At 41.0% G+C, this 26,434-nt stretch overlaps 1 protein-coding gene and 1 long non-coding RNA gene across 2 annotated transcripts in view; both read right to left on the reverse strand.

The window, feature by feature from the left end:
- EPM2A (EPM2A glucan phosphatase, laforin) overlaps positions 1–24,281 on the reverse strand; it is a 41,221-nt gene extending 16,940 nt beyond the window's left edge. The window contains exons 1-2 of the mRNA XM_054195988.1: positions 23,955–24,281; positions 10,969–11,143 (exon numbers count right to left, since the gene is read on the reverse strand). Coding sequence (XP_054051963.1) covers positions 10,969–11,143; positions 23,955–24,216 — 437 coding nt within the window. The 5' untranslated portion in view covers positions 24,217–24,281. The remainder of the gene's footprint in view (positions 1–10,968; positions 11,144–23,954) is intronic.
- On the reverse strand, positions 20,883–23,944 carry LOC128907297 (uncharacterized). The gene is made up of 2 exons (XR_008465551.1): positions 23,555–23,944; positions 20,883–22,721 (listed from the first exon to the last, which is right to left on the reverse strand). It is a non-coding gene; the product is annotated as an uncharacterized LOC128907297 (long non-coding RNA).
- Positions 24,282–26,434: the final 2,153 nt, after the last annotated feature.

Consider the following 26,434-nt stretch of genomic DNA (forward strand, 5'->3'; position numbering starts at 1 on the left):
CTCATCCAGCCTGGCCTTAAAAACTTCCAGGGATGGGGCTTTCACCACCTCTCTGAGCAACCTGTTCCAGTGTCTCATCACCCTCATGGTGAAGAACGTCATCCTAACATCCAGTCTGAATAGACCCATGTCTAGTTTTAATCCATTCCCTCTGGTCCTCCCATTACCCGACATCCTAGGAAGTCCCTCACCAGCTTTCTTGTAGGCCCCCTTAAGATACTGGAAGGCTGCTATAAGGTCTCCTCGGAGCCCTCTTTTCTCCAGACTGAACAACCCCAACTCTCTCCGTCTGTCCTCGCAGTAGAGGCACTCCAGCCCTCTGATCATCCTCGTGGCCCTTCTCTGGACACATTCCAGCACGTCCATATCTTTCTTGTAGTAGGGGCTCCAGAATTGGACACAATACTCCAGGTGGGGTCTCACGAGGGTGGAGTAGAGAGGGAGAATCACCTCCCTCGACCTGCTGGCTTTTTCCTTCTTTCATCTCACCAGGTCGAAGCAACTCAGTATGACAGAAAACTGAGCAATTCAGTCTTCTGCAGTGAAAGCTGTAGTTAAAGCTGTGTTCAGGAATGGCCTGCACATGGCCAGCCTTTCAAGCTGGCAGACAGACTGCAGAAAGAAGGAACACTAAAGAAATTATTTTATTCAAGAAGCTGCACATCCTCCTTATCAGACCTTCACCATGTGAAAGCAAAGGCACTGGATATAACTGTTCTGTAGAGTTTTGAAAAGGTATTCCTGAAGAAACTAGATAAACTAAAAAAATCATTTTTTAAAAAAGGCTGTAGAAGCCCACCAATATCCACACATACATAGTAGCACCCAGCATCCAGCCTGAACTGAAAAAGCGCGCCATGGAGAGACTTGCTGCTGGCCCACGGCTGATGAATGGACTTTCTGCATGAACGCTACATCCATTCCTGCTGCTCTTCACTTAATTACGAAGGACGGAAGGAAGGAAGGAAGGAAAGACGAGCAAGCTTCTACTTCATCATTGATCTTATTTATATTCTACCTTTTCTTGTCTCTGTATTAAAACTCAAACGCATACTTTCCTTTTTTCCTCTTCTTGCATGCTTAAAATCATATTTTCTATTACTAAGTTTTTCACATCAAAGAAAAAAGACATTTCATTTAAACCTACAAACCATGATGTCTATTGAACAATAAAGAGGAAATCCATATTTCTTATAACTTGTCAATGTCTATGACATTTGACTCAATTTTTATCATAGTTCACAAGAGGATATACATTAAACTTATGAACAATAGCAGGGATTATGTACCTGACTCTCTGAAATTAAACTTCCCAAAGTACAAGCATTAAAGGAGGGAACAAGAGATTTTCAGTTCAGCCTCTTAATATGTTCCGTGGGAAGACAAACACAGTTCATTTCTTTGTTTCTTTGTTTTTTCTTGCAGAGAGAAAATTATATATGGGAAAAGACAGCAGCAATTTGATAATCTCTATTTACTCTTGGGAAATAAAATACGTTTCTGAGACAAGCTTCAAAGAAACTAGAGCTATATTCAAGTTTCCTCTCTCAGAAATCTTTTTTTATTCTTTAAATAGGATTCTCCATATTATTACATGGAGGAGCTGTTTTAAAATTATCTTGTAAATATCTAGCGCATTTAAGCATGAAAACTTGAATTTATATCTCTCAGCATTTATAAAAATTATTGAAGATAAGAAGTAGAATTCATAGCTTAATGGCTTCAGCTTGCTACTCTTTTAAATGAGGTATCTTTTACACTTTCTCCATTTCAAGTTGAAGCAACTATGCAGTTGTTTATTTCAGATTTTTCTGATTTACAGGTTACCTGTTTCAGAAATACAGTATACAGTGAGCAAGCAAACACCAAGCCAGCTGGTGGTGATAAACTATCTGATGGTGCCACTTTGCACATTTGGGGAAAGAAAACTCTCTCGTTTTGAGTTGTTTTTTTCCCTGTAAGTCAGCTGCAGACTGGGATAACCTGCCTTGGGAGTTGTGCCTGCGAAAAACCATGGGAAGGGTAGGCAGAGGGGGTTTCTGCAGCAAACACAAGTCCCTGGTTCAACACTTTCACCAGTTGTAAATTACGGAGTTCTCTTAGTGAAGTTCTTCCGATAACAACCAAATATCTGCCTTTGCTCCCTCCTGGTAAACTAAATAGCAATAAGCTTGAGTACACAATCTCTGCCTTTGAAAAGAGCTTCTGCTATCTTTAGATAAACTATATTTAAAAATGCCAGTGATTACAGGGGACCTAATAAACGCATGTAAAAGCTAACAGGAAATAAATATCTGCAAGACAACTGGAAAATCATCTTTGGTGAAAGAGCGATGCTGCCCCTTCCCCGTTGTCCCAGCTGTGAGCTAAATTGCCCAGATTTCACAATCTCAGTCAATTTTGTTCACAGCCGGCAATGCCGGCAAATTGCTTTCCAATGGAGATAGAACTTTACTCCCTTGCTGACAGCCTGAATGTTAAAGAGTAAAGAGGCAGGAAAAAGGGCTGAAGACCTCCAGAAGAAATACAGACAAGGGACAGGGAGGCACAGTAAAACAGAGAGGAATTAGAAGCAACAATAGTGTTCACTCCCTAACAGTGATACCGCATGTAAAATTCACATTTACTAGAGTATCAACATTTGTCTGTTATACCCCACAGAGAAAAAATGAACAAATAAGTATGTTTACTCCTCAAGGTTTTTTCACGGAGAATTCCCAGTCTTCCTTCTGGTTTTTGCTCACAGTGCTGTAAGTTTTTCTTAAGAAATAAGGAAGTTATTTTGTGCACTGACACACCTATCAAAGATCCACTTTAAAGATCGACAGTGGTTGTAAGCAAATATGACTCATTACCAGCCAGCTGATGAAAGGAGTTCAACTCTTCCCATCAGCAGCCAGTCCCTCTTGCTGCCATTTTATTAACATAGTGCTCATTCCTGAACAATCACCCCTCTAATTAAATAATTCTCAATCAAATGCCTGTTCCAAATGTCACATACAAATGGCAGAATGGTAAAGAAAAAAAAACAAAACAAAACCAGAAAAAAGTCCAGATAAAACTCACAAGACTATCCAGGCAGCATGTTAAGTTCCCCTTTAACCTGTTGTGTCCTATTGCCCACTCCCTCTTTGGAAATTACTTGGCTGAATTACTGACTCTTTTGCACGGAACCCTCATTGCAGGTTTTCTTCTAAAGCACCTTGCAAGCCACGAGCTCCTGACAGGTGAAAAAAAGCCAGTTGCTTCCTCAAAGCTGCAGCCGGCTTTGCAGCTTTCTCCCCCTCTGCCACATCACAACACTCGGTCCAGCTCAGCTATGGACTTTCTACCGAGTTTTTTAAATTATTTACATTTTTTTTTAAAGATTTGCCAAATTCACCAAGCTGACTAGAAGCACCTTGAGCCATGCTCAGTTTATGCATATAAATTGTTTGGTTTCCAGAGGAATATCACACCTAATAATCGCTGCTAATAATTGCCCGTTCCTCCTCCTCCTGCCACACACACGCTGACAATCCAGCGGCGACACTGCACAGAATGATAGTAACTTCTGAGACAGAAGTACGTTAAGAATTTGCTGCTGCAAAAAACTCTCTTTTGCCTTTAGGAGTTTTAGCAACACTCTCAGGAAGCTATTACATATGCATACCACCTCCCTAGCCATCAAAGTTTAGGGAAGCCAACTCGTTCCTCCTTGGCTGAGACACATGGCGGTTTGAAGGGCCTTGACATTACTTCTGAGTATGATTCAGAATGTGATTAGGAAACCCCAGCTTTTTCAGGTGTGTAACAACCAAAATATTTATCTTTCTTTGCAGCAATAAGGAATGGAAAGAACTTCACAACCCTGCTTTCTCTCATGAGGAGTATAACAAAGGCAAACAAAAAAAATGAAGGTGCTGTGGAAGACATTTCTTTCTAGTACAGATGAGTGCTAGGCATTACTTTGGGGGATTCAATAACTCCTGAACTGTGAAAATATTTCGTGTTTCATTAGAAGTACATTGGTTTTCATCAAAAGTGAAATTCACACATCACTGTGATTTGCCCTTATTGGACTACCAAGAATTATTCTAATTGCTCTATAACCTAAAGCAATGTAAAATTCCACATTAAATCATTTTTAAAATGTTATGCTATTTAGACTATATATGTGAACAGGTCAAAACTATTAATTTATCAATAATGCTGACAACATACAGTCTAACTTTATAGAAAGGGGAGAAAACACTCAGAAAAGCTGGTGAATATTAATGATGCCTGCCATTTGAAAAATCGCTGACATAACAACATTAATAGTTCACAAGTTTGCGAGTTTTCAGTCCCGTTTGCTGCCAAAAATCATTCCCTCCCCCAGTTTTTTCATATTTGCGGAGATAGTTTACCATCCATCAGCCATTACTTCAACAGTGTCATCCCAATGTAGATAGCATTTTGCGTCCCTCAGCCACCACAGCACACCACAAACCTGGCAGCTTGCTGGCCAGTAGCCATTCATCAAATGTAACACACCAGACACTGTAGGTGGAAGTAATACTGGGAATTCAAACACTGATGATAGTCATGCAAAAATCTTTAATCTAAAAGCTCCATGATTTTTTCCTCTGGCAAAATTTACATCACCCGTTTAAATGCCAGATTTTGCCTGCTACTGTGGCACATACAAGAAACGCAATTAGAAATCAGTAGCTGAGATCCAGGAGTTCCCATTTCCAGCTCCTTTCGAGTGCTCAGGAGGTAGGTCACAGCGAGGGAACCAGAGCTGTGCTGACAACAGCTACTTGCTAGTATTTAGGAAAACAGAATGTGAAAAGTGAGTTTCCTTGATCCCATTCATCCACAGTATTACAATGGTACCACAGACTGCACTGCTGGCACATCCTAGTTGTATTCCTGGGCATAGTTCATGGGACCGGGATTTGCAGCTACCTCTCTGATGGCCAGGCTTAGGTTATCCCAGCCAGGTGCCATCCTCCCCATGCGAAAATCACAACACTTGGAAAAGCAGAATCAGTTTTCAAGTTTTTAGCCATTGTTAGGGAGGGCGCAGTATGGGGAGTTCATGAAAGGAGAAACTTTTTGTTCGGATGGGCAACAAATGTGGAAGAAAGATGCATCTCTTACCCAATACGGAGACACACCCAAATTAAATAAATGTAAATAAATAAGGACTTTAAAAATGGATAAAATTCTGACCTCATAATGTTTGTCTTCTCACTCTTGCTCTTATTTCCTCACAATCCCTCTTAGTTTTCAATAACTTAAATAAAAGAATGCTTAAATGTAACTTTTTTTACACTGATCTGAAACCCATTTTCTTCACAGCAGAGAGTAGTAAAAGCATTTCACAGCTCCGGTTGAGGGTGATACAGGAAAAAACTGAAGATATAAAAGGGACAAAAAATAGAATTAATATGTAAAGCATGCTATAAAAGATGATTCCCAGTGGGAAGTAAACAATGCATCTCATTTAAACTAGTTTAAGACTATAGATCAGTACAATAAAACAAAATTCAAACAAGTGTTCAAATGTCTCAGTTTATGGGATAAATGAAAGCCACAAGATGTGGCTTAGAATATTTTCATTATTTAATGTATAAAACGGCCAGATAAGTTCACAGTTAGAGCCTCAAGTCCTGAAATCAAAGGCCAAACTCCTATTGATGTTAAGTATTTTTAATCAGGATTATTTTATTAGAATGCAATTGAAGACTTTTGTTTCAGAGCTCATTATTTCTTATTCTTTTCTCTAATATTGTTACCAAAAGTATTCTTGAGGCACAGGGGACAGCTAGCTCTCAGTTTTTAATGTTAATTATGGTAATCTTGGCAGACAACAACACGTCGTCTCTTAATTCATGATGTAGGCATAAAGTATCAGTTCAGCTTTCTACTACAGTAGCATAGTTCACTGCACTCTAGGGTTTGGTTTTTTTTGTGACAGCTTCCTCTTTAAAGTTTTTTTTATAATTCAGTAACAAAAAAAATTACTTCAGAATTACACTTAAAACAGAAGGGTATTTTATTTTGTGAATTAATTAAAACCAGTAAGTCAGCAGAGAAGTTAAAGAGTGAAAATAAATAAAAGCACTCTCTCTTGTATTTTTTCCAGTTGCATAATTCAAAGGCAATTCTGACTTCATGTTGAACTGAGATGGACATTATTCATTAATATAGGCTAGGGAGGGGATACAAGATCAAGATGAAGACACCTAGCGCTGATTATCTACAAACGAGTGTCTTCACAGCATTGCTCAATGCATTGCCTAAGTACAGTTTCCCACTGACATCTGAGACGTCCCATACCATCTGGAACATCTGGACGGGGCTCACAGACATGGCCAACAAACTCTAAGAAACCATGTTCCTGTAGTGCAGCAGCTGGAGGCCAGACAGTAAACTCTAGAGCATCTCAAATGAGACTAGACATCAACATTCAAGCAAGCAGACAGGATGTTTAACGTCTTATTATAAATCAATAGAGATCTCATCAGCATCATCAGTGGAGTATGGAGACCAATGCAATTCTTCAATTCACTCTAAAGTAGACATCTAGTCTCCAGTGAGTTAACTGCTGCATATAGACATACGAATTTAGTCGTCTTTATCTCAAACAGAGTCCTACCACAGATGTCTTTAAATATATCTTTACATTCATCAATCCCAGCAGAGTTCTAACGTTCAAATAGCAATAACTGTGCCTCGCATGACTCAAATAAGGTAACAGAAGTTACATTATTCCCGTTCCGCAGTGAGTCTCATGCAAAAATATACTCAACCAGCTTCTTGTTTTCCACCCCAATTAAAGTTGCACATCAATCAAATAAATGCTCATTTTCGTCACAGGAGAATTACTACAGACAAAAGGAAACTCGGTGCTCATCAGCAGAATAGCGCTCTAGTGCCTCCAGAAGGTAAAGCAGCAGCATCTGGATTTCGCCCTGGATCATTCCTCATCCAGTCACCTATCTATGTTAACATTTTAGTACAAATCAGGAGCACACATTTTATGTGACTCTCCTGATTATCCCCACTTAATGCTTAACTTAGGTTATAACCTACATTTCTATGGCAATGTTGAAGAAAACCATCTTACCAACAAGCTACAAAGCATTTGTAAAGACTATATCATAAATAAAGTTTAATTTGCAACCATCAAGAAACAAATTAACAAAAACAGTATTTCCAAGCACAAGGGTTTATTTTCTTTTATCTTTTGCTTTATTTTGTCTTAAGGAAAAAATTGGGGGCATAAACAGCGGTGATAGCAACGCATTTGGCAACTTTGCAATTTCTTGGCTTACATCCAGTTACGGGAACATCCCACTCGCTCCACTAACATGAAATATTAATATTTAATGGCCTTAATATTTAAGTGTAAAAAAGCTACTATAAAAACTGTGCCTCAAAAAATTGTTGTCAGGACCTATGGCTACTCTCACATAGTGATTCCCCCAATAGATTCTGACTGTGTACAAGCTGACTGTGTATTTCCCTCTGAAACGTTTAGCAGCCGTAACAATATTTCAGTTAGAGATTAGCTATCCCTGTTGTCTGAGGAATTCACCTACGGAATCCAGTTTAGTTGCATTTTACATGCAAAGCACGTAAAAAATATTTTTCTTCGTCAGATTTAGGAGATATGACCCACAAAAAGCACACACAATGAATAAAATTACAGTTATGAAGACAGTAAATTTGAAACACGTGTTATTAAAAAATAGACACCATAGATGGCATAAAAGTACATGTCCTAAAATGAAGAGGTGGTGGTCACACATCATACTCGAATGAGTAGGCAAAAAGTATGGGAACTCACTACTTACCAGGGGGGGATTCAGGAACCTAAAATTAGTCTAAAAATAGAAAACCGTAACTAGATGGCTTTTTGTCTCAGTGATACTCTTCCCGTAGCACCTAATTCTTCCATCAAGCATCATTGCCTCCAACATATTATTTAAGGGTTTTGTAATTTCAGGTGTCACTCCCTCTCTCGCTCTTACGCAATGATTTTCTTCTGAGAATTGCCGAGGTTTTTATATAAATAATAAGGTATATAACACCTATGAATTAGGAATTTCCACCTTTCACAGATGGAACTGAAACAGAGCTAACATGCCCCAGATTTACAAATTTTCTGAAGTCCTCTTCTCCCAGAAAAGATTACAATAACTCTAATGTGCTTTGGAAAATTACTGTGTCCTAAGTGAACTCTACTGCAATTTGAAGGCATCTTATTGCAGTAATATCTAACACGAAAGAGAAAGGGACTGTAATTTTCGGATTTTGGTGATACGTGTCATTACATGTCCAAAACAAGTGGACACTAACGCCACAGAGGTATTGGTCCTGACTCTGTAACTGCGGGCAAGCTCCGTTTTACACTTACAAAAAATTAATTCAAATGCTGCTATGCTTAAAAAACGCATCATATCCTCTCCAAACTGAATGACCAGCACAAAGCGAGTTCTCTAAATATAAGCTTAAACATAAACTCACTGATTTATGAGCGAATACATCTATACCAAACAAGAAAAGTCCGATTCCTCAGGGCATTGCTGTCAGCCACAGCACAATTCAGAACGGTTTCTAGCAACAGAAGGAAGCAAGTTCTTCTCATCCTGCTGCAGCCCATTTAAAGTTTAAGCACATGTTTTATGAAGATGCAAGGTGTTAGCGAAGCTCAGAGCAACTGCTTCTAATTGTTGTGATTAGACAGACGACAAGCAAAATCAGTCCGAGGGCTCATGTGGGAGGCCTTTTTGACAGAGATAAACTTTCCTCTCCAGCTAATTCACGCATGGCAATCCTATTAAGTGGAGCAACGTGGAGAAGGGGCTCACCTCACAAGTTTTCACTGATAAATCACTTCTTCCCAGCTGCCACCATTCTGTAAAGATCCTACAGCTGGTGGCAGGACTTAGAATTTGTGCTCACAAAGCTCCCTGCAGTGCTGCTGCCTCCGTTACAGCGCGGAAAAAAGTAACCTTAGCTGGATAACTACCACCTCATTGTACACTGAGCTTTCAACCACACAGGCAGAGGGACTGGCTCTTTGCTTCTGTTTTGGGATGTTTTTTCTGTTGTGTTTTGTTTTGCTTTCTTTTCTTTTCTTTTTGGTGATATTAATCTCCATAGCACTCTTCTGAATCAATAAATCCATTATAAAATAAAAGCTTTTTCATCAGCTCACTTCAGCTGCTCTGCCAAAAAAAAAAAAAAATCGTAATTCATTTTGGGGCTGCTTTGTTATAACCAGCAGAATGGTGAATCTGCCCCCAACTGTTAATAATTAAAAAGGCTGAGTATCTTCAAAGTATTAAAAATAATTATGTGACAGGACTGTTATGGGGTATGCTCACTTAATATAACTCAAAGAAATGAGATAAGAATTACTGAAGATATACATATACGGTTGCCTTGCAATGAAGGGGGGTGTGTGTGTGCAAGGGGAACGGAGGAGGAGATCCTCATCTGGAAAAGACTACACAACTCACAAAATTTTCTCCAAATATTCTTTAGTGGAATCTGCAGCTTTTTACCTAATATTGGAAACATGTAGTCACGCAGATAAGGCAGTATTAAATGGATCACTGCTGCCTCTGGAAAGAAAGATAAGTTAGCCTTCGGTGCTTAGATATTCGCTTTCTGACAGCTGTTCTTCTTTCTCACAAACTTTCTCTGCCAAGCAAAGATTATTTGGGATTGACAAGTCTGTGCTTCGGAATAAACAAGAGCTTTTCTTTGACAGGGTGTTGGAAATGGATGCTTAAGATATAGATAACAGTATAGTCTGTCAGGTGTATTATATAGCTTGAGGGGGTCTCAGGGAAAAGGTACCAAGTCACACGAATACCTGCATATGCCTAACGGTGTTTATGAATCCGTACTCTTTCAAAAGATACCAAAAGAAGGAAATCTTTCCCTCACACACTGCAGCTCTGACAAGAAAAAGACAATTCTACTTCCTACCCTGTGTGAGGGTGGAGACAAAAGGGTAGGAAGAGGAGACAAAATGGTGAGGTTGGAGTAGCTGAAACAGTAACCTGGAGAAATTCACATAAAGCAATGCTATGACCTAATGAAAGTAAGAGGTGGTTTGATTTCTTCAAAAAATACATACCCCCTTGGGATCACTACCTGCTCAGTAACCAGTAACACCAGCTGCATGTGGCATATCAGGGCTGCCAGCATTCAGGCAACCATTATCAACCAACAAACTTGCTGCCACATCCGTGACTGGAGATGGGGAAAAGTTACAAATGGTCAAAAATTCCTAAGTGCCACTTTGTTAACCACTAGTGCTGAGGCTGCTGCTGTAAATACATCCTGTGCTTCATCTGCAGCCCTGAAGGGTGGGTGCCCTCTTCTCTTTAAGCTTTACTGTCTCCTCACTCAGGCCAGGATGCTCCACTGGTGAGGCAGTGGACTCAAGCGAACACCATGGAAGTACAAACACTTTAAGACTTGTCTAAGTTTTAGTACTTTTTTAAATGCATGCACAGAAGCAGAAGTCATCTATAACAGCTGTCACTAATTGCAGTTGCTGCTGCACATGAGCAATAACACGACACCATGAAGTTCTGTTTGGAATACATTCTTTTTGTTTCCTGGGAGATGTTCTACAGCAAAATAATCCCAAATCAAATACATTACAAACGTGTACATTTACATGTATGTGGACAAGCATTTGAAAATGACAGTTCCTCATAAATTTATGCATTAATTACCAGTAGTCATTTTCAGATGTGATGCGACTTAACACACCTGTACTGGCTGCAGGTATCCTTGAACTCAGAGTCTCTCCTTTTGATTGCCAAAAGTGACATCTAATTGCAAAGAGGCGTTGAATCTTTGTTGAACTTTACTGTTACATACCTACTACTATTCACCACTTCAAATCAAAGTTTGCTGTCATTATGTCAGTATACTCGACACCAGCTGAGCCCTGCCCTTTTCTTTTACCTGGAGTAATGGATAGCTTGATGTCCTGCAATGTTAAAATAGAAGTCAGTTGTATGTTTCATCTCATCAGTATGTCCAGAGACTTCAATCCAGTGTGCTATTGGGAGGCAGTAAACTCCATCTACTATGTTGCTCTCGTTGTAAACACAACTTCGATCATGATGGGGCCCATTACCTATAACAGAAGAAAGGACAATTGCAGGCTGTGTATCCGGAAAACCTTCCAAAAAGATTTGCAGGAGATGTGAGCTGAGTATTTAAGGCAAGGAGTGCTGTTTGCTGCCTGTTCAGATTGCATTTCTCGTAACACATTATTAACACCTGAAATAGTTAGTGCTGCCACAAAGCAAATGTTCAGCATTAAAATCAAATTTTTGCAAATTATTTAAAAAACATTAAAGCTGTGTAAGACCCCCAAATCATCAACCGTGGCACCTACAATTTCAAGAATAATTAATTTCATTTAAGTTCCTCATTTGATGTCTGACAGTATGTGACCTCAGTGTTTAACATTTCTGCTGCGTGACCTCCCTCTGGGGGGTCCAGCTTGCTGTGGCCCGAGGTCTAGCTCTGACACAGCACAGCATCCTCAGGTTTGCTTCCAAGGAAATTGCTGAGCTACGAGAAAGACCTTGGAGAAAGCACAGAGTACGGGCCGTGCAAGATCAGAAAGGTAAAACCACAAACAAAGGTGAGACTGGTGACACTGGAGTTGTTACCAGCCTAAGGATTCAAGAGGAAAAACACCAACGTGGAAAGGCATCATCTACCGGAGGAGAAAAGGAAGCAGGTGACAAGCAGGAACCCAGCAGCAATGAAGCCCTGTTTCAGAGAGCAGAGAAGGGTGGTTCTTCTCCACCTCACCCACAGCTGCCTGACCAGCAAAGACTCTTGAGGTGTGCCTCCAGGGACAGGACGCACACCGATGCCTAGTCTAGGAGCTCATTAAATCCTACCTGTCTTTTATGTTTGCTAACGGATAAACAACCACTTCGTACTTTTCAGATGCATGTCCCGCTTACGAGGTCTGCTCATACACAGTAAAGTTGCCCAAAGTGACCCAATGAGACGCGGTCACATCTGCAATGCCGAGCGATCACGATTACCTAAAATGCCTTTGTCTAAAGTAGGAAATTTTTCTTACAGTTTTCCATTATTTAATACCCATTACCCCTTGTTCTCTTACAGCAATAGTGTGAGATTTAGTACAGAAAACCAATTTTTAATACCATGCCAGAGTAAGCAATTTGAATTGAACTGGGTCATGTCATCAATCAAAAGGTTATCTAGCCTCCAAAAATTCAGTACATATATATTCTCCCCCCCATCATTTTTATATACTTATTGTAATACTAATTGCCATGTAGGAATTATTGTGCAGATTAGAAGTGACCTAGTCTATGGCTTGCTTTTAATGTAAACCTGTTACACTTATGCATTATTAATTATGTTAGAAAATTTCTGAGTAAAATTATGCCAGAGGAATATCCTCAATTTCACACCACATGTAAATGCATGACTGGCTTCCAAACACCACATTTAGGGAAATTTGCTAGAGCAAGAGCATTTTGGGAGATGTATAAATACAATGATTAAAGAAAAAAGACTAACATTTAATAGTAAAGTTTAAACAATCTCCTTATTTCCAGATGACATGCAGTATTGCTATCATAATTGTGAAATATTATTATTTACCAAAAAGAAAATACTAGGCAGAAAACTATTTTCTCATTCTAGATTGTTGAACCATTATGTGTCATGCGCAATGGTATGACACAGCTTTTGATAAATAAGGTGAGCAAGATCATTATATAGCTCCTGAGGCTACAAATCTTACCACGGTATTTTTATGTCACATTTCTAATTGTTTACACATTCTTACCACTTTTAAACACCATTTGAAGACAGCAGCATACATCAACAAATACAGCAGCGTAACAAAACCTATGGATATTTATGACGCTTAATTGATCTCATGTATTCAGCAAAATCTTTACAACCACAAGTAACACACCTTGCCTAACCCCATGCAGCAATCAATGCACATCACCATGGCCCTGCCCAGCCATCACACGGCTGTGTCTGATCCTGACCCCCATCCACCCACGGGCTGACGTCCCATCCCAGCCTCAGCATGTCCCCGTCCCCAGGGAGGTGCCCAATGCCCAGGCCTGGGGCTGCTCTGGTGTCCCCATCTGCCTGCTCCTGGCTGCCAGCCCCATGGGGTGTCCCTGAAGTCCCCATCCCCAGTCCCCAGGGAACCGCCAGCCCTCACTGCACACTGGCAGTTTTGGACCATGTTCTCAGGATCTCTGGCTCTGTTGCTACTCCCAGCCCTATGCTTCCATGTACACAAGTACCCTTGCGTGACAGGTACCCCCTGCTCCTCATCCCTGTAATGTCATCATTCTGGCAAGGATCCCCAAAGAACCTGTCTGTCCCCTTAGCGCTGGGTGACACCTCGTACACACTCCAGCTCCCTCAAGGACTTGCCCCTTCATCCTCCAGCTGTTCCTCCTCTCCCGTCAGGGTTTCTGCATGAATTTTTGCCATCACATTCTATGATCTCTCTCTCCTGCTTACTTTCTCCTTTCCCCGAGGTGATAGTCAGTCCTACAAGAGAACAAAGCCTCATTCTTCTTCATCTTTATGATCGTCTTCATGATCTCAGTTGCATACCTCCTGCTTTGCCATTTCCAAGTGCTGCTGCTTTAGGTGCATATCCTTCCGTCATTCACCAGTTTTACTGTCCAACCTCTTCTCCTGCTTTAATTCTTGGCTCCTTCCTTCTCCATCATCTGCCTTCTTAAATGGCAGTTACCTCCTTGCCTCAGAACCTTTTCACCTTCACCATCATTCACTCCCTTACCTAGCCTGCAACCTCACATGAAAGAGGGCCAAGAGTAAATTGCCACGAGACATTTGTTTCCTTTGCTCCCTCAAACAGGTTTGTCAAATCTCATTTTGAAAAGTTTCCTTCTCTAATTGTTATTTAATGCTGTTGATTTTTCTGTACGACTCAGCCTCACCTTCCCCCTGTGGCCTACAGTCAAACAGGGATCTCAAAAGGTATGTTTCCGTTTCAGCTGTAATACTCACGTAAACAATAGCAGCTTGCATTCCTAACATTTTTCATGAGAATTACACAGCTCTTTGCTACCCTTTATGTTATATACTGATCTATGAAACAACAACCCTCTTATTGAAATATGAGGTCTGTGCAATAGAATGTATATGAATATAAATTTAAGAGATATATATATATTCACATGTGCATGTATATTCATGTTATTTTGTTAAATATATTCTATTCATTTAGTTTCTGTACCTGAAGCTGGGAAAGGCCCCACCTAGAAGCCGGGAAGGCTATGCTGACCGTGCTGGTCAGGGTGCCTCTCCATCACCACCCGGCACGGCACAAAGAGAGAAGGTCCAGCGTTTACTTTGCTGCACTCCAACATGCTTCCAGGACCACCAGTGCACGTCACATCTTTACCAGCAACAGATCACCACGGGCCAGTCCCAGATGCACACCACTCATGCAGAGACGGAACGGCTGGAGGATTTTGCATCCCTATTACAAGCCAGGTGCTAGGAGGGAAGCAGCTTGAAGCACACCAACGTGAGGGCACACTGCAGAATCAGAATCCTTAGGGCAAGCTGCACCCTTTGGTGCATAAATTGTTAATGTAAATACATCTGTCCCCTTACGCTGACTAGTCTCCCCAAGCTTACCCGAACCTTGGACAAAGACTTCAAGACACTTTGAGTAAATCCCCTGTGACTCCACCAACCTGCCCAGCGCGAATTCACCACAACTCTCATTTAAACGCTCCGCTCAGGCACGGCAGCCGTGCGCCTCCTCACCAGTGTTTGCAAGACCAGAAGAGCACCAGTCTCACAACCAAATCCTGTTTTCTCTCACGTTGCTCACAGCACACACCACCAGACCACTGGGCCGGTTTCCAGGTACCTTTTATATGAAATAAACAATTATTTGGGTGAAATGTTAATTTTTTTAAGAGTCAAAAAAACACTGTGCAGCCTCAAAGATTGGAGGGAATTTTAACAGTGTGTCAACTTTTTGTTCCTAGAGCCAGTAGTAGTAAAGCAAAGAAAATCAAATCTGTTTTCCACTCGCCTGTTCACCTTTGCAGAAAAGAAAACAAGCACAATTGCCCTTTGACAAAGGGCAATACACCACAGGAAACACCTGTTTTTACAGCCCAAAGCACTTCTATATTAATATTTTTCTTCATCTAGTTCTTATTCATATTGATCCAAGTGGCAAAACATTGGTTTAGTTATTTATTTTTGGGAGGCAAATACACAATCATTTGAAAGCATGTAAAATTCAATATTAAAAAAGGGTAAGTTAAATATCTGAACATTACTAATCCTCCTGTTAATTAATTATGGGACTTTCCTAATTAAAGAACAAAAGGAATTTGGAAGAGCTTATTATAAGATACAGGTCTGAGTTTAACTGATAGTGTAGCACTCTTTTTTCCTTCAATAATCACAGAATGATAGAATGGTTCGTGTTGGAGGGGACCTTAAAGATCATCTAGTTCCAACCCCGCTGCCATGGGCAGGGACACCTCCCACTAGACCAGGGTAGTCATAGCCCCATCCAGCCTGGCCTTGAACACTTCCAGGGATGGGGCATCCACAGCTTCTCTGGGCAACCTGTTCCAGTGTCTCACCACCCTCACAGCAAAGAATTTCTTCCTAATATCGAATCTAATCTCCCCTTTCAGTTTAAAACCGTTACCCCTCATCCTATTGCTAAAATAAGGTCCAGAATGATTTTATTTAAATTCCGTCTTTGTGACTCTTCACTGCAAAAACGCTTATCCAAAAGAGAAATGTAAAAGTAAGTTTCTAGGCATTAAATTATAAAATCCCATTGCTTTTGCAGCCCGCTTGTTGCTGTCTCTACCGCGGATGGTTGCGCAGTGGACTCCACCGATGTAGACAGGGAACTGCTGGAGAAGAAAGCAACCAGCAGCCCCACACACAGCTCAAGCCTCACCGTGGGCTCTTTCCCAACCTGCGTGACCGCACGTATGGCTCCTGGGTTAATGCATATGACGGATGATCAAAGCAGCACACGAAGGAAGCTGGCTGCGCAACCAAACAAACGACAGATTAGAATCAAAGATCTCCACATAACTGAGAAATGGCACTGTCAAAAGACAGAGACAAGAATGAAACAAAGGAAAAACAGATGAAGGTACAGTAAGTAAGAAAAACATGCCCAAAGATCAAGGACTGGAAGAAAATAAGCAGGGACCAGAAGAGGATCTCCTGAAATTTGAACTAACCACATGCAGTAACAGAATACAAGGAAAAACCTTCAGTTACTATTTTATTACAGCTGTACTGCGGGGATGAAAAAAGTATAATCCAACAGTCTGCCAACAGCACAGACTCATCTTGACAGAGACGACAACTGCACACAGACTGCATAATGTTCTGGAAGAGTCACAGTGGTGAAATTATCAGCTTGATCTTAAAAGATAATGAGCAAAATCTGGGTCAATGAAATTTCTCAGCACCATTAAGCGTGGTGAACAAAAAAACCCATGAATGAATAAAAAAAAAAAAAAAAAAAAAGATTGTCTCTTCCACTGTCTCCGCAGAGCTCTTTGCAGCAAAGCCATGTAGTGTTCTGCTCGGCCACTGCTCTCCCAGCTTGTCGCATACCTTGCTGGAAGTTTTCCTTTTTTTTCTGTTTTCTACTGTGTGAAGGTGTGTAGAAACTCCAGGGCACGGCAGTGGCCACAGAGGTGCTGCGTATCTCATCCCTGCCTTAGCCAGACCCTAAACCACAGGCGTTACGACTGCCAAACCTCCAAACCCCAGCAAGGTCAGCGTGTTTCTCAGCTCACTGCTACCTTTGAAAAAACACAGGGCTACTTAGATGACCTTAGATATGCCCATTAGCTTCAATGGCAATTAATAAACCCAAACAGCAAGCAGCCAGGTAATTTTCAGATCACCTACTTACAAATCAGTACGAGCAAAGACTTACTTCTTAAATCTTTGTCATAAATTTTGCATGAACCAGCAATCAAGTCAAAATTATAAGTATGTCTAAATATTACAAGTAATTACATTTGAAATATTAAACAATGTCCTTTTAACAAGGTAAATTAACATCTTCAGTTCATGCTTAGAAATTCCCCTGGAAGATTTTAATAACATCGTTAAGCACTATAAACACTCTGGGGGCAGAGGAATCGGGAGGGGTAGAGGAACAGAAGATTTTTTTAAGAAATATTAATAGAACAACAGGAACTAAAGGAAAGATATGGGGGGAAAATTCTCAAAAATTAAGGATTTAAAGGATTAAGTACTCGCCAGCTTCCTAATCTTTCATACCAACATTGCAATGAAGAAAAGCCTCAAGTCCTATTTTGGACCTGATTCTTGCAGTTATCTGAATGTGCCACTGCATAGTGTCATTATCAGACATTACTCCAATTGGACTTCCATCACTACACTTACAATATTCAAATTTACTTACCCTTTACACCAGATTCTGTCACGGAGGTCTCCCTGTTACCTAACTGTCTGAATGAAATTCAGTCTCTGATGTCTTGAAATAGGATCTGCCTCGATCCCACCAAGGCAGAATTGCTATTGATTGGTAAAAAACAGAGCTCGGGGAGGCTGAATGCCCCTCACTGGAACCGAGCGAGGTCAGGTATGTCGGCAGCCTCAGCCCCACCGGCCTCAAGGCTCAGCAAAGCTGCCCTTTGTTTTTACACCTCTGACAAATAGAGCCAAATTACACCTTTGAATTCTATATGTCACGTACTAACCCTCACTCCTATGCTTAATACAAGTATACTTACTCTGCTTTTTAATGCTACTTTTTCTGCTGTCAATAAACCGTCTTCCCTTTAAATTCTGAAAAGAGTAGATGAGTTTATTGTATTAAATACCTAACAAGACAAAATTGTTAATATGCCCCACCTAGTTCACTAACTCCTTCTTCATAACTGGTTTGATTTTCAGAAGTGTTTCCTTGCATTTGCTGGTCTAAAAGAGATAGACAAAAAGCAGACGACCATCTGTATCATACGCCACCTGCTTATTTTCTGCTGGACTTAGACTGATTCAGCTTCTCATTTAGTAAGGCTGTTATATATAACCAAGGAAACAAGTTTTAAATAGATTAAAATCCAGGCTAAATTTAAGATTTTTTTAGTCTATGAGCCTACTCCTAAGAGAATTCTTTTTATGGATTTTTTTTAATTATGCCAGAATTAGAAATAAATGCTTTACAAGAAAGCTCTTCTCAGGACTTAATGCTGTTAATCAACAAGGCTTTTTTTTTCTTTTTTTTTTTTTAAATTAGAAATGAGAAAATAAGACTTTTCAAAGGCAACTTTCAAAAATGTGTTTTATTTCTCTCTCTAGGACTGCTTAGGCACAGGTGTTTCTCAGTGGGAGCCGCTACCGTACTAAGAGTTTTAACCAAATGCCCAGTCTAATGATGTAGATTAAACCAGAGAAAAGCAACTGGAAGGGAATTCAGCTCATGTGAAAAAGAAGTTCTTCTCACACAGATGGTGGAAATAAGAATAAAGGAAATGCAGATGATAAAATAATGGCTGATGGTGACCAAATGTATAATGTAATACAGTCTTCTTAACTGCTTTGAAACTCTCTGTGGCGTTGTACTGTATGTTACTGATTGTTATGTTCTACCATACCAGAAAAGATTACTGAATTATAGGCAGAAAACAAGCTACGTCAAAATAGTAATCATGGCAAAATCTTAAACCAAAGTATCATCCCAGTTACTGTACTTTTCACTTCTCAGTGCTTCTAACCACTGAAAATGAATTCTCGACCCATATTGCATGCTGCTGGCACTTGGAAGTGAGGGCAGGGAGTGAAGTGGGGGATGGGGAAAATGGTAAATAAATAATTTGCATCAAAAACGCATTTATTTTAATTTTACCATTATATCCACAAATGCTTTAATTAGCTCTCACAGCAGTCAGAGATGGCCCCTGATTATCTCTGTGGCGAGGAAATGACACATACCTGCCAAATCCAGCGGAATGCATGTGTGCATACTTATTCTTCTAATTTTGCGGTTTCATGGGCAACTCTCCATTGTTTTATTGATCTCCAGTAGTCTGCTCAGTGTAAGTTGGTTAATGCTGACACACAGTTAGGAAGTAATGACAAACCTGCTACCAATTAATTACACCATAATCCATGCTAAGTATATGTTTTGAGGGGGCTGAAGAACAGAACACCAGGAGCTATTGCACTTTGTAAACAGAAGTTTCTCTCCATTCATTAAAGAGCTATTAAGTACTAGATTTCAAAGTTATCCACTTTACTCATAAATTTCCTCACATCGGAAAGGTGTTAAGGCATCTAGCACTGTCCAGAATGCAACAACCTTTCATAAACAAAATCTGTATTATGCACAATTTTTCAACTATCAACATCCAATTGCACATTATATTCCTTCCTAGTCACTATCTACTTCAGAGCAAGACGGGAGGAGGGGGGGGGCAGGGGGGAGGAATTAAAGCCATGTTTTTTTGTCAAAAGCAGAACAGATTACACTAAATAATGGTAAAACGTGCACATAGCTGCAAGAAACTGCAGCCACTGGCTATACACAGGTAAAATGGCGACACCCAGTGGGAACAACACTACATAAAATATCTGCATTAAAAGAGATATGAACTAATACTATCCTCTCCAGTTTTGTTTTTTCCCTTTATTTTTTAAATAATAGAACTGCTACCTTATTTGGAGATATGCAGATTAGCTTTGGGAAAGAAAGAAAGAGAGATCTCACAGTTACAGAAAAATAATGTTGCATGCAACTGCACTTCTCCAGAACAACCTCAAAGAATTTTTACTTTGCTTTTGGGGCTATGACTTAGCCCCAAATATTTTTTATTCTGTTACAACCTCTCCCATGCAAATGCCAACTAGGTATTAACTTCCCGTACAGCTTTTAAAGAATCTCCCCTTTTAAAATAAGAAATTGCACCCGTTTTATTCCACAGAGTTAAGGCCAAGCAGCGAGATTGTTTTAGGCTTCAGCACACTGCCTCTTGAAAAATGAAATTTCAGTGCGCCTTACTATAACCACTGTTTTCAGCCAATCAAGTGCTCGACCCTTGAAAGCTATGAGCAAATTTTACTTCTGATATTTTCACTAATTATATTACAATATTATGAAAACCTCTATTACTCCGTAAACACGCCAGTCTTTCTGAACTATCAATCAATCAGAAGTGTGCGTGGTGCAACAGATGGCTTAAGCTATATCTAAAAAGCTCACAGGAGCACAAACTGGAAATGTTGGAAGGCCAATATACCAAGGCACAGGCTGGGTAACCCAACTGTTTCTAAACTGAACTGCGTTGTACCGTTTGTTTTAGCCCCCCAAGAAACCACATAGAACAGCAGCAGTAGGTAAGTGCAAACAGGACACCCCCTTTTCTCTCCTCCCCCGACCTCAAAACTAGAAATGGGGTTTTTTGGAAGGATTAAGGCTCTGTTCACCTGTACAAATTACTAGAATGTAGGCTGACTGTGCCTTTTCAGATTTAACTGGCAGTACTGTATCTGTCAAGTTTCAAGCAAGCACCAATTACATCAAACTAATGGTTATGTGAAAATGGATCAACATTTTAGAATATAAGCTTACACTTTTTATATATATTTTTTCCCCCCCTTCTCAAAACATAAGATGTCAACAGACTGTACTCCATCACCTCAAAGTATAGTTTGGGGCATACTGTATAATGTTCAGTAACTCCTCTGTCCTTTTATAGAACATGTATTTTGTAGATTAAAGGGGATAAAGGCACAGATGAGTATTCAAGCATAAACTCACAAAAATAAATTCAAACTTATTCAAATAAGTTTCATCTTGTATTTATTTAGTTTTGACAGTACGCACAATATACTTTAACTTTCCAAGCTGAAAGAGAGACATAAACCCAGTTCTGAGGAATCTACATGAAAGACAAAGTACACAAAAAGACACATAGGATGCAGCTGGAACAACAACAACAACAAAGGTATACATTCATTTATTTTTTCTAATGGATAAACCTACTCCCAGATTTTTAAAACTCAGCATAACCAACCTGTTTTCCACAAATACTGTAGCACAGTCAAAAACCCTCCTGGATAACAGGCCTTTCAGCTGAGTTCATGGCAGATGAGCAAAGTACCATCCCTGAAGAAACTTCATTTGGGACACAGCGCATACAGAAATCACGTGATTTGAGCCAGAAGAGCCCAGTGGCTTTAAGTGACAGGCCCTGGATGCACCATCATCACCCTGGGACAGCAGAGGTAAGAAGCATCTGACCCTTCAGGAGCACAAGAGAGCCTCCTCTCCCACCTCGTCCTCCAAGAGAGAGGAACTAGTTTCCTCCAGACACAAGCAACAAGTCAGCAACCCTCCCGTTGGCCAAGCCTTGCCTGAAGGCTTCCCACTGGACCACCTTGCGGAACCCAAAAGCCACAGAACACTGGTCAGTGACTTTGACTCTTCTAGCCCACAGAAACAAATACCATCACTTTATCCATTTTGCTTTCCCCATTGCACTGGAATGGCTGAAAGGACGAACTATATTTATACTCAAAACATATGATGCAATATATACGGTAGTATTATAAAAATAATCCGCATTACTAGGGGAAATTTCACACAAAGTATACTAATAAAAAATTTGGAGGTAATTTTCTTAAATATGGCACACTATTTCACATCCAATATATGTAAACATCCGACATCCATAATTGGACAGAAGTTTCTCTGGTTATAGATAAACGCTTCAACTCATAAATTCAGAGCAAGTATCACTCTGCACCTTCCTGTATCCCTCATGACCATGTCTTCAAAATTGCAGATGTTCTGAAACTGCTAAATGTCTCCCAAAGCACATTTTAATTCTAAACACATAGGATACTAAAGAGCCAAAGCAAAGCATTTGCTTATCACCAAAAAGTTTTGTTCTTTATTTTAAAAAGGTAGTTGTCTTTTCAAACTGAGATTTTTTTACAAGAATAAACAGATGACAGTCAAAACTTTTATTGATCTACAGTTGAAAAAAAAATCATTAAAACAAATGACATTAAAAAAAGACTGCAAGATATTGTTCAAGTATTGGATAGAAAAACAAGCTTAAGCTCTCTTTATGTAACACATGAAGAACAAAAAATTTCAGGGTTTAAGCAAATTTAGTTTTTTCCAGTAAATAACAACTTAGAAAAAAATGATTGATATGCATGACTAATCAAAGAAAACTCTCTGCATTTGGATGATATGCTCATGTGTTTTCTATCTTCTAGCTAAGCAATAAGCTCAAACCACCGAGCGTTCACAATGACAAGAACAAAATCACACACAGGTTAATCCTAAAAATGCATCAGTAGCACTACTGCCAAACAGAATACGTTTCTTATTCAACATACTACATTTACTAAATGCGCTCCCAGGTATGGACAAATACCTTGAGATACCATGACCTCCAAACTAGAAAGTAAGCATCACCTTACAATTTCAGATTCTCTATAGACTGAAGCATGCTATTATTATTTCTCTATTCTGTGTGGTGAGGACCTCTTTATACACCAGTATCACTGGCGTATTTTGTACAACTTGGCACCTTCAAAACAGACCCCATTCTGCTTCCTTGGACAGAGGCAAAGATTTTTATTCCAAAAAATTCATTTTTCCTGCATTTCTGCAAAAGAAAAAGACGGTTAAAACAGGCAGAACATAATACTTATTTTAGATGGTAAATAAAACAATTGCTATTACCTGGTGTAAATATTACTACATGATGTAAACTTCTGTGAATGTACTATTAACAAATCATCTTTTATTAGTATGAAGAAGAAAAAACAAATGCAGCAGTTATGACGACATGCATGTCTTAGTCTATATGACAGAATGGCATTTTAAAAGTGTGATATGTGTTCTTAAAATGAGTGAAGAGCAACTGCTCTACAATGTGCTATTTTGGTATATGGATTATAAAACTATTTTCTAAGTTAAAAAAAAAAAACCTTCACAAATTACCTAGTCATCTGTCTTCCTTTCATTGAGTCCGATCCATTCCTCATTGACAAAAGGTATATTTAGAGCTTTATTTGACTCAGCATATGATTCTATGAATGTTCTCTTTTACTGAAGATACTTAAATTAAATATACTAGAACAGCACATGGAAATTGACTAAAGTTATTCAACGTGTGACAACACAGAACAGGACAAAAATCACAGTGAAGTACTACTGAAACAGCAAGAACACTGGAAAAGCTGAGGTAAAACTCTTCCCTGTTTTTTTTTTTCCAGCACTTCTGATGGTAAAATTTACCAGCCTGAAAATGCCATCATGACATTTCAGCTTTCTGAAATAAAGCAACAAATCACACCTTAATGCATAAGTAGGAAATTCTGAGTACTTTACTTCTAGGGAGAGAAAAAAACAAACAAACAAACAAAACATCATGCACAACGGATACCTACAGTAAGAAAAAAAAAAAATAAATTGTTTCAAAGAACTTTTACCAACCTAGAAGGCCAGCTTCCTCCTGCACTCACCCTCCTCCATCACACGGTTACAAACAGTGTTTCTGTCAGCAAGTGGTCACGCCGTGTCACGACAGGAGGTGCCACCTGCAGCCCCACTCAGGCCTTCCTCGTACAGGAGGCGGCCGGGGCCCTCTCCGCCGACACCCCTTCAGAGAACGGTCCCTCTGAAAGGGCCACCGGCCCCGGGCGATGCCCCGGGCAAGAGGCGGCGCTGCCGGAGCCGCCAGCAAGGCGAGCGGTCCCTCACGGAGGAGAACTCCCACCGCCCTCTGCCCCCCCACAGCCGACCCTCCCGGACCCTGACCCAGGGCCGCTCCCGGCCCCAGACCGACCCGCTCCCGCCGGCCATCCCGCAGCCCACCCGGGCGCCCCTCCGTTACCTTCCCAGAGGAAATCGCCACCCCGCCGCCGGAGGAACTTGTACCAGAAGGGGCTGGAGGCCTCCTCGTCCGGCAGCACCACCTCCGCCAGCCACAGCGCCGGCTCCTGGGCCGGCAGCGGGGCGGTCGGCCGCGCCGGCTTCATGGGCACGGCGCGCTGCGGGTCCCACTGGCCCAGCTCCGGCCGGGAGCCGGCCAGCAGGAGCGCCCCGCCGCCCTCCGTCATCTGGGCCGGCAGCACCACGCCGAAACGGAACAGCATGTCGGGCGGCGGCGGCCTCCGCCTGAGGGGAAGCCTCCTCCCTTCGGCCGCCCCGCCTGGCCCGCACTTCCGGACGGCGGCAGGAGGCCGGGCCTGGGCCCCGCCGCCCGGTTGGCGGGACGATAGCGGCAGCGGCCGAGCCCGGCGGCGGGCGAGGGGCTGGGGGGACTTCCAAAATAACCGTTGGGAGTTAATGCCACCTACCCCGGCTGGCCTCCTGGAATGGGGACTGGAACGGGGAACTGTCTCTGCGGGTTTAGGGGTTGCAAAAGGCCCCGCGTTATGTGTAGTGACTGTAGCTAGTGAGGGTTATAACTTCATTAAATGAAGGTGCTGCAGTTCCTCCTGAGAGCCCAGACTGAGCTCGGTGCAGCGAGCACATCATTGAGCAGCTGCCACACGCGTGGCATTTCAAACAAGGCTTAGCCTGAAGTAACACTAAAGTGCCCACGATGTTTATATCTTCCCTGCAGACAGGCAGCCCCGTCGTGGTGACTCCAGAAATGTGCAATATTGGAGGGGCTTAGAAAGTCTTTTTAAAAAATTCCATAGCTCCCAGCTGCATGCATTCTGCTTTGCCTTTCTGACTGTGATTTGGCAACTCCTATGTGCAGCAATATTCAGGGCTTGCAAAGAATGACTGAGAGAGAGGATGCAATCCAACCATTTATAGGGCAGCCCTTGTCTGAATACACCCATTTCAGAAGCGTTTTAAGGACAGAAACAGAGGAGTGGTAATTTTATTTAGGTCAAGTTCTGGGAACAGGATGAAGGCCTTTCAATGAGTCAAAAGAAATGCTGCCTCAAAAGATGGGTGCTTGTTTCCTGCGTTCAGGGGTGACGACACGCTGCAGTGTGTGTACTGCCAAATTTATTTTTAAGAGTGCTTTAGCTCATTTTTGCTGATCCTCATTGAACTTGTGGAAGTGATACACCACCACTGCGCCAGACATAACCTAAGCTAAGGGAATTCTGGCTGTCCTCCATGCATTTTGGCTAGCACCAGCCCTCGCTGTGGCACTGCTGCTTTTGTGGAACACAGCATTACATTTTAATCCTTGCTTTTGCTCAACCATACCCATAACCTGTCCCAGAACTGCCTTTCAAATATCTACCCCTTTACCATACACCTTCATCTTAGTATTTTGGCCAATACAGAATGTAACAATGAACTTCAGGATTTTATCCCAAAGTTCAAGCTTGAGGGTAGCCCTAAAAGCACACCAGCATCATGCGTCTACGTAACACCATATGCTTCTGTTCATTCCAGTCACAGTCCCAGCTAAGAAATTGCAGGATCCAGCAATACATCTGGTTGATAGTTTAGGTCCTAGCTGTTGTCTAAGCCTCAATGTAAAGAGAAACCAGCAATACGTGTACCTTTAGACAAACCTTAACTTCTTTGTGCCTGCAAGTACCGACTCCATCTTAGACCTGTAAGCGGTGTGGAACAATAAAAAAATTGTTCTTTAAACTCTGATGTGCCCCATACTAGCTTTAAAAATTATTTAATCCATTTCTTCTCCAGGTTCTGCCTTAATCCTGTCAATACTGGGTGTTAGAATAAGGTTAAAGGTGACCAAAAGTGACAGACTTGACTTCCTGCTCTTTTTTCAAAACCCCTAGTTCAGATTAGGGTTAGCTCTGAGAGATCAATCAAGAAAGGCTGCAAAAACGGATTTACAGCTGGATCCTGCAAAACTGAGATATAAACTAGAACTGGAGATGGCTTGGAACTCAGAAGTCCCATGGCTTGGGGATAGTGGGAATAGAAGAGCAATTTTTATTGATGAATACTAATGACTGAGTGAGGGCTGTAGACAGGATAAAATGGATTCTCATTAGATCTGAGACGGGTAGGCTGTAGGTGCCATAAGGTTTGGGTTTAAGCTCAGAAGCAAAGGCAAACGTGTGTTTTTTCCATTGCTAGACTTGCATAGTCTATGGATTTGTCATTGCTAAACTGGAATTTTAGCTACAGTAAAGAGTGTGTGTGGGGGGAAGGTGGGTTACATTTACTGTTATTGTTTGGGATTGCAGGAGTTGAAGAAGTACTTCTACTGTTGGGCCATTGCCATAATCCTAAATTTAGTTTTAAGTGTCACCCTAAGCCTCCTAAGGAATTAACAGTGAACTCATTTCCTCTGCCAAAATGACCCCATATCTGCTGCCTGACCTGTGCTCTTCACCTGCAGTCCTCAACACTATTCTCAAACCT

This window comes from Rissa tridactyla, chromosome 3 (assembly GCF_028500815.1).
Source record: "Rissa tridactyla isolate bRisTri1 chromosome 3, bRisTri1.patW.cur.20221130, whole genome shotgun sequence".
Taxonomy (NCBI): Eukaryota; Metazoa; Chordata; class Aves; order Charadriiformes; family Laridae; genus Rissa; species Rissa tridactyla.